The following is a 16879-nucleotide window of genomic DNA, read 5'->3' on the forward strand; positions in this document are numbered from 1 at the left end:
CCAAAGAGATTCCCATGCCTGGATCAAGGCGCTATGTGTGGGAGTGGCATTTACCTGTGGATTCCCTGCAGAAGCCAGCGGTGCTTCCTTGACATCAGAGCGGAGCCACCCCAAGAAGCCTGTTGAGAAAAGTGTATAAAACCCATGTCATTTCAGTGTTATTTGTCTACCAGCCAACTGTCCCAGCAAACCCCCAGGGACAACCTCAACCTGCCTTGCTACTTGGTTTTAAGTCCATGTTAACCAACTTGTACTCCAAGAAAGATTGATTACCTCCCCTTCCAAAGCAATCAGAGCCTCATCACGACAGAGGGCTCCCTATGGACCCTTAGGAAGTACATTCACACATCTTATAAAGAAATTGGTATAGTAACCTGTTGAGCTGTGTGGGATCCAAAAGGTTTAAAAGGCACAGTCTATATCAGTGGTTGGTAAACCGTGGCTCTCAAGCCACATGCAGCTCTTTGGCCCCTTGAGTGTTCTGACTCCACTTCTTCAAAATAGACTTACCCAGGTCTCCGAAAACTGACTTCTGCACATGGGCCACGAAGTTTCAATTGCACTGTACGTGTGCGCCCACACGTGGTATTTTGTGGAAGAGCCACACTCAAGGGGCCAAAGAGGCGCATGTGGCTCACGAGCCATGGTTTGCCGACCACTGGTCTATATCTTCTCAAATCTTAGAATCTAAAATAGACAATAACCTTACAACACCAAGATTCTATCATGCACAAGGTACCAATGCTGATAAGGAGTCAGGGACTAAGGCCAGGCATTCTATCTAGTAAATGTGGCACATGCTTAACCAGGTGGATAGAAGGGAATATAGGAATTCATAGCCAACTAACTTCACCTAGGAGGAAATGGATCCTATTATTGAAAAAATAGATATTTTCAGACAAATAGCTTTCAGATATATTTTCAAGTAAAAAACGTGAGTGAAAGGAAAAACCTGGGATTTAAGGAAGTTATTCATTGAAAAGGTAAACATGAGCAAAGGAGTGGAGAACTAAGAATAAGAAGATGAAAGAAAATCCCATAGTCAATAAGTCTAGAAAGGAGGGAGGAAGAATCTATATGAGGAATAAGAAAGTCAGTTTGGTTCCTGAAATTGAGCAAACTTCTAAGTTTCATTTGTAGGGAAGTGAAGGGCAAACTGCAGTGAGGAAACAGGAGGGGACTGTCTTGGGCTATGTCGAATGCTCTCCAAGGCTATTTCCACTGCACAACACTGCACTGAGAATGGAATTATTATCACTTCAAATTTCAATAGAAAAAAACAAAGGTTTCAGTGGTGGTAGGTAGACTGCCCAAGGTCTCACAGGTAATAAAAACCAGATCTGGGATCCAGAACTCATTCTCTTTTCACAATAGCATATCTAGGGAAGGTGACCAGTTTGCCAAATGGTAGAGTGCAGCATGGAGATCTGAGGGTGATGGAAGTATTATAGGCAGAAGGTGAGTTTAGAAACTGCCTAGGATGTAGACCATCCTACTTTAGGCTATAGAATTTAAAAAGATGATGAATACCCAGTATCATATGGAAAGAAGTGTGGAAAGGGTATGTGTATCATAGATGTGGAAAGTGACAGAAATGAGACATCTCCATGATCCTCAGACTATTGCAAAAGCTGAGCAATTGGTGAACCATATGGCATGGCTTTAAATCCCACTTATGAACAGTTCTCTCATTTAGGGCTGGAATGCAATGACTGTGTCACCTAAGGTGCATGATTTAAAAAGGTACACACTCTCAGCGTTGGGCTCTTGCCTGGCCCTAAGAGTGAATCCCTTCTTAACCTGAGTCCTAGGAACCTTATTTGTGTCACCTTAATCCCAGCCCAGTTTGCATGGACTAGTGTCTCCAATAACCCCACAGGGTTCCCAAAGGTTTGTGCACTGAAGGTGGTATGCATGCAAATCCCAAAGGTTCCCAGTTACAGTACCGATGACTTCGGGATGTTGGTCAAGCCCCCTTCTTGCTGCACTCTTCCCCCTGGGCTTTCCTGATTCAGGCTGAGAGGCAGGGGCAACTGCCTTCAGCATTGAAGAAAACTTTATCCTGGCATACTAATTGAGGATCCCCAATTTAGATCTTAATGTTTCACAAACATTAAGATGACTTGCCTGTTATGTTGTCTCACTTCCATTACACACCATAAATACCGAGTTGCCTACTTTTTTTTTCTCAATCCTTTCACCCCTGACTTCATTGAGAACCTACCCGTGACAATTATGAGGATCAATAGTAAGATTCAGACACACCCATTTACCTTCTTAATCTTCCCACTTGCCTCACCTCTGACACCTGCACTTCTTTGTGTCTCCTACACTACTTTCTGCCTCATCTCCTTCCCCCAAAAGTAAACAATATTCTCCCAATCCTAGTGAGCTGGATTGAAGGTTTCAAGTCACATGCATTCTCTCAAGCTGTGGTTTATGGAGTGGTCAGGAAGGTAAGAAACAACTCATCCACAAACTTACTCTTCAAAAAAAGCTGGAAGGAGAAAAACCACACCCCTAGTGTTATGCCTTATTTCTGTTTGCTTAATGTTCTAAATTCTAAGTCCAAAATTTGCAACAACAACAACTAACAAATCACGTACATGATGAAGGAGCTTGGTTTCCATCTCAATAAGGACCATCATTTATTAGCTATTACTATGTATTAGGCACCACAGTTAGCATTTTACTAGCATATTTTCTTTAGTTACTTGGGTAGTAAGTGAACAGTAGGCCCAATCCTGAAAGGAAAGTGGGTGGAGGCAGGAGCAGAATGGTGACCCAGCAGCATGCAACACCCATGATGGTAAGTAATAATAATGTTTACTACCCTGCTAGGACTTGGAATGAAGAGTGGGTGGGGGATTCAGGAAGCTTTGCTGGGGGTGGAAGGCTTTGCAGCAGCAACAGCCTCTGTTTTGAAGAGCTGGGCCAGCCCTGGCATCCTGGCCTCCCTTATACAGGCAGAGGCTAGAATAATAATTTGCTCTCACGGCCGAAGCCGGTTTGGCTCAGTGGTAGAGCATCTGTCTGTGGACTGAAAGGTCCCAGGTTCGATTCCAGTCAAGGGCATGTACATTGGTTGCGGGCACACCCCCAGTGGGGGGTGTGCAAGAGGCAGCTGGTCGATGTTTCTCTCTCATCGATATTTCTAGCTCTCTATCTCTCTCCCTTCCTCTCTGTAAAAAATCAATAAAATATATTCAAAAAAAATAATTTGCTTTCATGGAAGAATAGAACTGGAGGCAAAAAAATGTCAACAAGAATAGGTTTTTATTATTTAGCTGTTAAAAATGCATTGTAATTAACCAAATTTAAGACACTATCACATGTGAGAATCATCATTTTTGGTTACCACTGATAAAGAAAAGGATGATATTAACTTATCAATTCCAGACATGTGAAAAATGTAAAAATATATATCTCTCAGAATTAATAAATTTTATTTTATTTTATTTATTTTTTAAATATATTTTATTGATTTTTTACAGAGAGGAAAGGAGAGAGATAGAGAACTAGAAACGTCAATGAGAGAGAAACATCGACCAGCTGCCTCTTGCACACCCACTACCGGGGATGTGCCCGCAACCAATGTACATGCCCTTGACCAGAATCGAACCTGGGACCTTTCAGTCCGCAGACTGACGCTCCACCACTGAGCCAAACCAGCTCTGGCAGAATTAATAAACTTTAGTATATATGCAGGGCAACTCTTTCTGTTTGTTTGTTTGTTTGTTGTTGTTATTGTTTTGAAAAAAAAAACAAAAGAATATCAGAATTACATTTTTTTAAATACCAGTTTTTAATAATTTAAAGTATCTTTAAAATACTCTTTAGAAAATTTCCAATAGGTCAAAGAAATTAAGGTAACTTTGTTAATTTTCTACCTATAAAATGAATAAACTCTGCATGATATAAAAAGGTAGAACAACTACATACTTCTGTATGAAACTTTACCAACAGATTCAATGTCTGCAACATTAAAGAATGCATGAACACTGACTCTGTTTGAGCTAATTTCTATAATAGGTCAGACAAACTGTTGTCAAATTTAATCTAGTGCTACAGTCATTCATACATGCAAAAAGAATAATTTGTGTGGCTTACATATTTCTTTTTAAGAAGTGTTTTCTTCCAAAATTCAACCTTTCATTTTTAGAAAACCTAGAGAGGTTTTTATTCATACTTATAAATCACAGTTCTCTCTAAGCGCCATAAATCTCTTAATATCATTTCCAATTTAGAAACTGCTATAGTTACTGTTTTATATAAACTATATAATCCATATTTGATGTTTTTTTATGAGAGTAGAATTTTCAAGTATACATGCTAATGTATTTTTCCTCTCCTTTCCACAGTTACAGAAGTACTTACTTCATATTATCTTTTAGGACACAATGTATTATTATGCTTCTAAGTCTATAAAAATCAATAGGATGTAAGTTGAAATGTAAACAGATATAAGTATTATAATTCTGCTTCAAGAAGTCACAAATAACCTACCTGAAATATTGCCATTGGCATGCTAATAGAGCCTATAACTCTAGTGGGATTATGTTACTGCTGCCTTTACCATACATTAGCATGCATCTAATGAAAGCCTTGAGTTGCTGAAAAAATCTCTCCCCATCATATCCTAGATGCTTTACTTTGAAAGCATAAAACCATCAAAAGTATAAAATTCTGGGTAGGTATAGGCTCCCAATGCTCAGCTACCTTCCTTTCAGCAAGTCAAAAATATTGTTCTTTCTTTTTTTTCTGATAAGAAGGCTACGAGCCACTCGTTTACCTCAGGAAAGATCCCTAATGTTTCATTAGCATGTTCCAGTACCTTCTATAGGGATGAATCAAAGTAAGTAATGCCCGATTTCTCTCTCTCTCCCTCTCTCTCCCTCTCTCTCTCTCTCTCTCTCTCTCTCTCTCTCTCTCTCTCTCTCTCTCTCTCTCTCTCTCTCTCTCTCTCTCTCTAAGAAAACACTCAACAAGCATTTATAACTGCCTGAATGCAACCTTTTAACTTTAGATAAGTATAATTTTAAGAATGACCTTTAATTAAGGAAAAAATTATTATAACTCCAAGACTTACAAACTTAATTAGAAAAAAAGACCAATCCTTTAAGTGAAAAAGCTATGAAAAATGTAAGTTATCCCAGTCCCTCTCAAATAATTATCTATAACAGATCTAGATAAAACTACTTTAATTAGAGCATGAAATTATATAGTGCAGCTTGTTACATTTTCTGGCTGATTGGTATCACATAATTTTAAAACTAGAAGATCCTTTACAGACTACAGCAGCCATTTCCCTCTTCACAAATGAAGATGCCACAGCCCAGGGGGCTGAGGTCACAATGACAAAAGAGGCCAATTCCAATCCAAAGTCTCTTGACTGGATCATCCAGAGTGGGTCCCCTCACCATGCTGCCTCGATGACAGTAAGATTCAAAGGACCAAAGAAACGGGTTCATGAGAGAAGAGGAAATGAAATGGAATTCAGACAACCGAAACAAATATCACATCAAGTCTTAGCCTATCCTTCTTTATACCTTAGGGGGAAAAAAGACCTATTTCCTCCAGTTAGAAATGTAAATAGAAGTAGTTGGGGGACCTCACATCTGGTTCCTGAGAAAATGACAGATTTCCCACCAAAGCTGCAAAAGGACTAGAGAGCTAAGCAGATGTGCACATACAGATGAACTTACGTCCACATGGAGCCAGAGGCCATGCCTCTCGCAGACATCAGCTATTTCATCCAGCGGATCAAAGGCACCTAACACCGTGGTACCCGAGGTGGCACAGACAAGGAACGGTGCTGCTCCCTGTGAAAAGGACCCACACGTGAGAGCTGTCACCATCACCTCTGAGTTTATCCCGTACAAGGTTGGTACATTATAAAGGTCCTAATATATCCAGAAACGCATTTGATTCTTGGAGATGATCACCGATTCAGTGACTGTTTCTAAGCTTTTTCACTATATAGTTTTGTATTATGAATAGGTTAAGGAAACAGAAAATGCTACAATAGTAGTCCTTTGTCCCAACTCAATATGTTTAGTTTCCTTTTCTTTTTATAGCCTTTTCTGTTCATTGCTTTCCTAGATGGAAAGTAAATAACCTCATCCCCATTGGCATGCTGGCATTATGTAAGATTCCTCACTCCCTGGGGAGATTCATTGGGCCTCCAGAATGCCGATGTCATTACCCTTCTCCAAAATAAAAAGGGCTGTTTGGAAGACAAAAAGTCAGCTCCAGGGACAGAGCCCGCAGGCCAGTGGGCTTGTCTCCTTGTGAAGTATGAGCAGTTACAAAACAGAGAGTATGCTCAGGTGCAAACTTGGCAAGGTAACCTCACTGGGATCTACTCTCCAAAACAGGTGTTGCCACAGAGAAGTCTGTTAGAATGTGCTAGAAGAGAGAAGCTGCATAGCTTATATGGTGATTATTCCTCCTCATCTACAATAGCTGATGGCTGCATCTTGCAGAGTGAACAGGTGCCCGAAGGAAATGGAGAGAAATGGAGGATCTGGGACTCATGTAGAGATGAGTGGTAATTCCAGCCAAGCTAGTCAGCACCTTGGCCCCATAAGGGAGTTCATGACATCTAGGTAAAGGATAAATAGCCTGTGAGGCTGTTTCTCATAGATCATCCCAGTATGTGAGCAGAGATATGTTACTGGCTGTGGAAGTGCCTTAGAGTGAGGGGGGACGGGGAGAGGAAGGAAGTAGAAACCTACTATTTTAGCTGTGACAAGAACATTTATTGCCCATTGAGTTCATTCTTAACTCCATTTTGGGTGGAATTATTTTTTCCTTAGTTTTATTTTCAAGTGCAGGTAGTTCTTACAAAATAAGTTTACATCCCATTTTATTGTGGGGGGTTCTTAACCAGACTCACTTCAATCTAACTGACCATTGACAGACATTCATTTCTCAATGGAAAGGAGGGCAGAGCAAGGGCACTTTGTCCACATCTCAAAATTTAGATGCATAAGATCAAAGTGACAGTTCACAATGAACCCATTTGTGGTTTAGGCAGAAGGTTGTGACACTTGTAACCTAGTCCATCGACCCAAACTTCTCAGAGTGGGACCATGGGCTTTGAGAATTCCTCCCTGCACTCATCTACCAACAGATTATACCTTTATCATGGCAGAGAACTAAAGGAAAAGGGACCAGGTTTATATCAATCATTAAAAGCAATAGAAAAAGTAATTTACTAAAACCATTTACGGTGTCTTTAATGGTTGAGCTTTGCCTCATAAACTATATGACATCCTGACAGTGGTGAGAAAACACCTATGCAAGCTATCATAGAGTTTTAATGACTTTTTCTCACCTTTTTTCCTTTTTTTAATAATCTAGCTATAAATATCAGTCCCTGAAATTAAACTTTTGCCATCTGGATTTAACCTTCCAGATTTTTCCTTTCACACATCTCATGCGATTAATAAGAAAATTCAGTGGAAACAGAATTGATGGTGTGCTGACCATATCCTGTTTTCTCTAAGACATTTTGTCATCTCAAAAGTGATATGCAAAAATACTCCCAAATATTCAGTGGTTATGCTATTTTATCTCTTCATAAGCACTTCAGAGCCTAGGATGCCTCTGTGGTTTTCATCCTCGAGCAAAGGTCACTGCTCAACAGATTTGTAATGGATTGTGGCTGGCCAGGGAATTGAAGCCCAACAGAAAAGAAGTGGATGCACAATTTCCTACAACTGAAACAATCCGAGTTAAAAGCTGGAAACAGAACGACTAGGTGTGACGCTATTGAGAAAAATAACTTAGTCATAGGGTATTATTATCTCAGAATGGATGGGAGGTTTGCCCTTGGTGGACCCAGGCCCCAGTTTTAGCTGACTTGAAGAAAAACAGAGGAGACATACTGACTCTCACTCCATTGCCCTACTTTAAAATGTGCTGAAAGCAATTTTTACTTTTGAGAAACTTCCCTTTTCAGGTTCTCACCTTAAGATTGGGTCAGTTTCACGCACTTTAATTATTAAAGCAAAGCAAAATTTACACAGTGAAAATAATAATCATTGCAGTGGGATAAAACCCATCGAATATACTAGAAAATGAGTTCTTAATGATACTTAATGATTTGACTATCTTAGGGGATGCTAGGCAACTAACTCACTATTCTGAAAATTAGCAAATAATGGGAAAGAAGAAAATGTGGATCCTGTCTTGTCTGTGAAAACTATTTCCTTAGGGAAACCAAATAGAAATGAAGGAACATTTTTCCTTATAGTAGTATGACTGCCAATAAATGGAGGAGAAATGAGAGAATAAATTAGAACATCAGCTACTGAAACAATGGGTCTAGACAAGGATCATCAATGGCAGGAAATCCATGAGGTGAGAGGTGGATACAGAGCTCTCTAACAGGTGGGCTGACAATACCGGAACCCACCAATCAATGTTACTACAGAAAGAGACTAGAGATGCCTCTTCATGGAAGGGCAAAATGTACCCATGAATAATTTCCGGCAACATTTCCAATCTGAATCTCACTGAGCCTCAAGATCTGTCAAATTACAAGAAATATAAAGAACAGATGGGTGGTGCAGAGGAGGGGAGCACTTAAGAGTCTCAAATGTGTGATGCAGGCTACAAAATTCATAATATGGAAACTACCACACCAACAGATGCAGTTACTTCAACAGATCAATTGTAAGAGAAAAAAACAAACAAACAAAAACAAACAAACAAACAAACAACAACAAAAAAAAACAAGGAGGAGGGGGATCTAAAAGAGATTTATAGCCTAGAAGAGATTTATATGATGAATCAATCAAATGCAACACATAGGTCTTTTATGAATCCTTATTGAAACAAACTACTTTTAAAAGGGAATGGGAGAAATTTTAAGATAGAATGGATATTTGATGATACTAAGAAATTATTATTCCTTGTAATGGTATTAATTTTTTCTTTAATATTATATACATATAATTGATTTCAGAGAGGAAAGGAGAGGGAGTGAAACATAAAAACATCAATGATGAGAGAGAATCATTGATTGGCTGCCACCTGCACATCCCCCTCTGGGGATCGAGCCCACAACCTGGACATGTGCCTTTGAACAGAAACGAACTCAGGAACCTTCAGTCCGCAGGCCAATGCTCTATCCACTGAGCCAAATCAACCAGAGCTGGCATTTTTTTTAATAGGACATATTTGTTATAGATATACTGAAATGTTTATAAAGCAATTAATATGATGTGTGGGATTTGCTTCAAACTAATCACATGTGAAGGGAGAGAATTGGGTATAGATAACACAAAATGGAGCATAAGCTAATTATTATTGAAACTGAATAATGAGTATATGCATGCTCATTATATTAGTTTTGTATTTATTTATTTAAAATTTTCCATCATAAAAGTTTAAAATTCAAAGAAGATATGAAGAAAGGAAAAAAAGGAGTGGAGGGTTAGGGAAGGAGGGAGGGAGTCAGAGAAGGAGGCAGGAGGGAGGGAAGAAGGAAAAAGAGAGAGAGAGGGAAGGAGGGAGAAAAGAATGAATGATATAAACCATACAAAATGCACAATCAATATTCCCGACCAATAAGCATTAATGACATTATGAAAGTTCACTTTGATAGTAATTTCTATAGAAAAAGATAAAACTAGGATCTGATGGCTATATTTCACAGATGAGCAAGGTGGTTGTAATCTAGAATTTTACCCAAGAGGCAAAGAAATCTGATCATCTCTACCACTGGACAAGTTCAAGTCCACCTGCCATTGGAATGTTTAAAAAAATAAAGACAAATGTAAATCTAAGAACATACCCTAAGCCAATAAACATACAGAAAAGGCAAAAATTTTAAGTACAGAATTTTAAACCAAATATAATAATCTAGCATGCTCTGGATAATGTGTTTTTTATTTAAAAAATAAAATATAAAAAGTAAAATAAGCAAAATATAATATCAAAATTTAAAATTAAGTGAATACATTTTTTCTTAGAGTGTGAAATCCTACAAGGGAGAGATACATCCCAGATCAGAAGCTAGGCTTTTCGTTAATTCAGAGTCACAACTGACTTCATTGCTACCTACTGGAAAGTTACAGGAGAACAGTCTGTAGCTCCTTTTACAATGAGGACTCTGCTGGGATTGGGAGGGAAGCAGTGAAAAAGTAGGTGCACTTAAGCCAGCAGGTCCAAGAAGCAAGATGGCTGGCACCAAGACAGCAACATACCTCAAAAGCAGGTGTCAAGGCCAGCCCTAGCTAGAGTATCACATATGAGCATAGTCATGCCTTGCTTTCTCCAGTGACAGACATGTCAGCTTTAAAACATCCTGGCAACTGAGAGAACATTCTTCCAGAGCTGAAATATCAGACCCAGACTCGATATAGGATGGCGGTTATGAATGGACTTTGGGTGGAAGCAATCTGGGAGGATAGGTTGATCAGGAAGGTAGGAATCATTCTGAATGCAACAAAGAACATTGGTTTGGGCTGCAGAATTCTCAGAGCCAGGAGTTTTGTAGGCGAGTGGTTGTGGAGGTTCTGCTGGAGGGGCTGGGTTCACTATTTTTTAATGGTAATCTTTACCCAGAGGATGTTTTTTTCATTGATTTTTAAAGGGAGTAGAAGGGAGGGAGGGGAAAAAGAGTGAGGAAATGAGGGAGGAAGGAAAAGGGAAAGTGGGAGAGAGAAAAAAACACTGAAGTGAGAGAGATATATCCATTGATTGCCTCCCGCACCATCTGGGGCCAGGGGTTGAATCTGCAATCCAGGTATGTTGTTTTGACCAGGAATCAAACTTGTGACCTTTCAGTGTGCAGGCCAATGCTCTAACCACATAGCTTCATCAGCCAGGCTGGGGTCCACCTTTTAAGGATAATTCTAGTCAAGACTCCTGAATGCGATGATGTCAGGGTTTTAATAGGTGCTGGCCACCTAGGATGAGAGCATCCAAGAAACTGCACAGAACATGAGCCACACACCTGGAAATGGAGCACCTGTTAATAAGTTACTGCATTTTAATTCTCCCATGCTCTCTCCTCTGTCCCCCTGCCCCAGAAATGGGTCTGACTGCTTATATTCCCTCCTTGCAATCTCGCCCTATCACCCAGATACATGCATGCATTTTCTTTCCCTCTTTTTCTTTCTCCCCTCTCACCTGTTTTCTGGCTTGCCAGATTTGCTTCTCCAGTTCCTCAGGTATCATTTTACCTCTATGAGACACAGATTGGAGACGTCCAGTTATGTTTAGCAGGGAACACACATTGGTACAGCTTTTTTTAAAAGTAGGAATTTCCCCCTCCACCCACCAGGTTCCCGGATCCTGTCTCCATTACCTTCCATCTGTTTCCACGAAGCAGGTGTTCTCTGTACCGATCCCAAGGAAGGAGGCTGCCTTCTTCATGGAGTAATGACACTGAATTAGAGGATAAAGGGAAGAAAGGGACATGAGTTTGTAGCATGAAAAAATGACTGCTTATTCTCTAAATGAGTATAAGTTATATGGCTGAGCACAATCTTTAAAACATTACTGCATAAAAGAAAAAAAGTAGTAATTTAATTGAACCCCTAAGTGCAGTGGTGGAGAACATGTTGGGGTCAGAGAAAATGCAATTTAATTTACAAGTTTTCCCAGTGACAGCTATGGAAACTTAAGCAAATAATGTACACTCGCCAAGCCTCAATTTGCAAATCCGTAAAATGGGCATGTCAATGCCTACTCCATCTTTGTCATAGGATTCAATGGGTTAATATATATGTAAAGGGATTAGCACAGAGCCTGGCATATGGAACACATTTGGTGGCTGGAGGCTGTTTTCCATAACATTGAGAAAAGTTTCTCTGGATGCTACTAAGATTCAATGGCAAGAGAATCTAGTCCTCTGCTAACTCAAAACCCCCTAAGGAGTGAGCGAGACTCTGTCTCAGAAGTTATAATCCCAAATCACAGAAGAGTTTCATGATTTTCAACAGCAAACAATGGGTTCAACATACTGATTGGACATTTGACCAGTCTGGTTTAATATTCAATATAAGGCTGAAGTTAGACAATACCAGAATGTGGCTAAAATCATAACAAAATTAATAATTTATAGACAGATTACTTTATGCTACCCTGGCATGAATGAGTCTAATGGCTCTGGAATTAGGTCTCATCTATTTCTTTTTAAAAAAATGTATTTTATTGGGTTTTTTTACAGAGAGGAAGGGAGAGGGATAGAGAGCTATCGATAGAAACATCAATGAGAGAGAAACATGACCAGCTGCCTCCTGCACACCCCCAACCAGGAATGTGCCCGCAAGCAAGGTACATGCCCTTGACCAGAATCTAACCTGGGACCTTTCAGTCCACAGGCCGATGCTCTATCCACTGAGCCAAACCAGTTTGGCTCTGTTTCTTATTGCAAACAGTAGAATATGCTTTAGATTATTACACCTTTTCCGCCTACTACATGAAGCCCATAGATAATTAGCATTCAAATATTGGAGATGTCAGTCTTCATACATTAGTGTGGACAGATGGTCAATTAATTCTTTTTCATGCCAGAAAAAAATGAAGGTGCTAAGGGACATTATTGTACCCCCAAAACCTTAGTAATTTAATTTGTAGGTATGAATACATTAAGAGTAGTCATGCCTTCACACTTATCTTGCTACATTCCCTCAAATGTGATAATTCTTTTTCTTCTTTTGTCAGAGTTTTATTGGAAGCTCTTTAAAAAGAACTTTATAAAAATAAATGCAGAGGCAACGCCATCAGGAAAAATGAAACCACCCTAAATAATTAATTTCCAAATGTCAAACACAACCTGTCCAAAATGCCTGCAGGTTGCATTCATTTCAGGTGGTTACAAGAACATATGCATATTGAGGAGCCATGACTTATATGAAAAGGTAATTAATTCTCTACTTGTTACATCAGCCCGCCATTGCCGAGGTGACAAAGGGAAGGCCAATTATTTCTCACAAGAGATCCAAGCTCTGGCAACCCAGCAGCTATTGATTTCATAGTGATATCTGCCTAATAGGGAAAACCACATTGTTTTGCCCTTAGAAATAGCAAGATATGCCCACCTAATAGATCTGCTAGATAAAACACTGGTTACCAGAATAACAATAGCCTGAGTGGAGCTATTTTTGGGTACCTCAGGGCTAAATATAGTCTGATGTCAATCTCAAATGCAGAGGGACAGATTAAACACAGTCTGCAACACTGAAGCCGGAGCATCTGAAAGCATCAGAAGAAGAAAGGAAAGAGGGCGATGCTTCAGACATGCTGAGCACTTTCAAGGAAAGGAAAACCTAGAAGGCTGAGCTCGGAAGCAAGAGCTGCATTTAGAAATAAGTGGTGGCTGCTCCCATCGCTGGCAGGAGAGAAGCGGCTGTTCTAATACCCAGTCCCCCTAGGTTTCATTCCTCTACAGGAGACGCAAAAATCTCAGCGGGTGTTCACTCCTGTAATGTTAAAACAGCCAGAGTCTCCATGAGAGACAGATGGCACTGAAGTTTTCCTTTTTGGTTCCAACAAGGATTTTTTTCTGTGACCTTGGGTTTCTCAATGAACCACTGCTTCCCTTTCCAGATGGTGTTCTGGATGCTTGGACTCCTTCTAGCGCTGCCTAGTTTGATGCTCAAACTGGCTCTCAGTGGCAGCGGGGAGAGCAAGGTCTGTGAATGCTATAGGCCAGGGAAGAAAGAAAAGTAGGATGTCTCCGACAGCACACACTGGTTCAGTGCCCAGAGCCGGAGGCCAAGTGGACTGATCTACGCTCTGCATGGTGTCCTCAGAGCGCCTGCTTGCTTATCCAACCCCAGGTGAAGACTAGGAGGCAGGGCCAGGGATAAAGAGAGTGAACAAGACCCTGGGTGCAACATCTAAGGTAGCAAGACCTAATACATGCACCCTAGTGTGTCCCTCACCTCAACCAGTCTCCATCCTGCTAGAGAGCAACTAGCACAATTGACAGCTGACCTGGAAGCAATGAGTTTCTTTTCTCTTCTCTCTCTTTAGTGGCAAAGGAACGCTACTTTATGCTGATTCCCCAAATGATTTGAATGACAAACCTAAGATTTCTAAATATTCAAGGAATACACAGTTAACTGCTAGTCAAGTCACATATTTATGACTTTTGTTATCCACCCCCCCCCCCCCAAAGTCCCCTTCTCTCTGGTTCCTATTTAGCCTGGAAAGGCCACCTTGGATATGCTAACAGTCTACGGACCTCTGTCATGACCTTCCAGTTTTCCACCAACAGCTGAACCACAGTCAGAACTGGAAGTTTGCAAAAATGCCTCCAGTGGGAGGTACATGTATTCTGCATATGATGGGTCGAGGTAGAGATGCAGCAATTACCCTGGGTAATCTTGGGCAGCATTGAAACTGAGAAAGTCAGGCCACCTAACAAGCAATATGGGAAAATAACCACGGCCAACACCCAAAAGAAAACAAGGGAGCCCTATCAGGTCTGGCTCAGTGAATAGAGCATTGGCCTGAGCATTGAAGGGTCCCAGGTTCGATTCTGGTCAAGGGCAGATGCCCCAATTGCAGGCTTGGAGGCAGCTGATCGATGATTTTCTCATCACTGAGGTTTTTTCTCTCTCTCTTCCTTTCCTTTCTTCTCTGAAATCAATAAAAACATGTGTTCTTTTAAAAAGATAAAAGAAAATAGGGGAAGACAGCAAAAAGATTAACGTTGGGTTTAAGATCAATTAGGAAACATGACCTTCTCTACTTTTTTATTTTTAACCAAATGATAAACTGATTTGTTGTAATAAATGGTGAAGGTGGTCATAAAATATGAGTTAGTATAATGCAAACGCTATGAACCGAGTCTCATAGGCAGAACAGGGAAAGGAACAAGCTACAGAGCAGAGTCTGGATGGTTGGGGTGAGAATATACAGTCAAGGCTATACTGTGTTTGAAGTTATGGAATTTCTCTGTGGAATTCCCATTGTTACAAGTTTTAAATCACATGAAGAAGGAAAAAGGCAAAAGTCAAAGCACTGTGCTGGTAGCAGAGGCTCTATTTAATGAGTTTTCCTAGGCTCAAAAGTAGGGACTCCAATGCAGGAGAGACTTTGATTCCTGATATATTAGGGTCCCTCAAACTGAGATATCAAAGGTGGGATCCCAGAGAGGAAAATTCTACTCCATAATAATCCCCAACAACCAAGTATTTCCCCCAGATGCCCACATCCCCACATATTCTTCTCTTGCTAGAGAAACAATGTCTTGTGAGGAAGGGCCTTGGGGTGGCTGAGTACAGAATCTCAGAGTAGATGATTCCTCCCAGGTGCCTCCCAACACCCAAGGCCCACTTCACACTTGGCGCTGAACTGACCGGAGCAAAGGGCAGACAGGACAGGAGGAAAATGTGGGAATGGCCAGGTTTCCTTTCACTGTGGACCTCTTTGTACAATCTGTCCTTTGTGATAATAAAGTCGCTTTTGCTTTTGAAGGAAAAGAACAGATACAGGAAAACCCAACTGGAAATAACAGGGAATTTTCAGATTCTGCCAGCCTCGAGTATTGCATAGGAGACCGAGGGTAATTGCAAAAGGTACAGAAGCTACACTCTCCTTCCAGGGGTGTGGGGGAAAAGCAGCTTTGGATAGGCAGAGGCACCAGTGGAATCACACAAAAACAGAAAAGAAAAATAATAGGGTCTTCCAGATAAGATGGCACGTACGCGATGCCATCTATTCTAACCACATAATTAGAGTTGGATCATTCTCTTCCCACTAATAATCAGAGCAATCATTTTTTTCTATCTTTTATGTGCCAAATGCTACTTTTCATGCATTAACTTGTTCAATCTTTGCAACAACCCACTAACTGGTGACCATTAAGCTCCTAGGTCGGTCATTGGCCAGCCCTGTGGCTGTTGGGTTGCTTTAATGGCCCAAATTGTTTACTGTGCCTGTGTCTATGCCCTTTCCCAGATGGTTTTGTAGCAAATATCCTTAAGAAGTAGACTATTTACTCACTTCTTGTATCTGGATTTCTAGGCATGATTTAGTTAGCCAAAAAAATGAGGGAGAGACATGACAAGGTGTCAGTTCTGAGCCTAGAACTCAAGAATCCCAGAATGCTTCCATGCAGTTGTGTTCCTGGTACCACTGCCACAAGAACACACCTGGACTAGCCTGCTGGAGGGTGAGAGACAATGAAGCCGAGAGGACTCACTAGAGTTATCCCAGCCAAACTGCTCCTAGGTCGATCATTGGCCAGCCAACCCACAGACAGGTAAGGGAACCCAGCAAGAGTAGCTGAACTGCCCAGCTATCCCAAGACTTGTAAACAATAACATGTATACTTCTATGCAACTGGGTTTGGGAATAATTTGATTAGATACAAGAGCTAACTGATAGGCTCATTTTTGCAAATTTGGAAACTAAGGCATAGAGTCCTTAATCAACTTACCCAAGGTCACTGAGATAGTAAGTAGTAGAGATAAGAAATTAACTCAGGCAGCCTAGTTCAAGGCCAATGCACCTATCCACCATCAGAGGTTCTACGTAAGTGGAGAGTAAAGGAAATAGGGGATTGTGGCAACACACAGGAGTGTGTGTGTGTGTGTGCGCGCGCGCACAAAAAAGAGAGACAGACAGAGGTTCATTTTTACTCAATATATCCCTTTCTTCTTGAAAAGTCCTTGTGTTAGTCATTCAAAGCAATCAATTTTAAAAAGAAATGTGAGTAGATGACATAGCTGAGATCAGTATCAACCATCTAACGTCTAATAAATGAGCTACTCAAAAAAGAGATTCGCAGAGATAGCATGTTCAAATGAAACATTCTCTTTTTCTAAAGAAAATATTACAGACTATAAATTTTAAGTAAAGGTGATGTACAAAATTGGGTGGCCAATATCAAACCCATCAGAATTTC

General features: G+C 40.5%; 1 protein-coding gene across 1 annotated transcript in view; it reads right to left on the reverse strand.

The window, feature by feature from the left end:
* GADL1 (glutamate decarboxylase like 1) overlaps positions 1–16879 on the reverse strand; it is a 108042-nt gene that overhangs the window by 78132 nt on the left and 13031 nt on the right. Inside the window, exons 6-9 of the mRNA XM_036431680.2 lie at positions 11324–11403; positions 11146–11200; positions 5706–5822; positions 55–119 (exon numbers count right to left, since the gene is read on the reverse strand). Of these exons, the coding sequence (XP_036287573.2) occupies positions 55–119; positions 5706–5822; positions 11146–11200; positions 11324–11403 (317 nt within the window). The remainder of the gene's footprint in view (positions 1–54; positions 120–5705; positions 5823–11145; positions 11201–11323; positions 11404–16879) is intronic.

Source organism: Pipistrellus kuhlii, unplaced genomic scaffold (assembly GCF_014108245.1).
Source record: "Pipistrellus kuhlii isolate mPipKuh1 unplaced genomic scaffold, mPipKuh1.p scaffold_m20_p_11, whole genome shotgun sequence".
NCBI classification, from domain to species: domain Eukaryota; kingdom Metazoa; phylum Chordata; class Mammalia; order Chiroptera; family Vespertilionidae; genus Pipistrellus; species Pipistrellus kuhlii.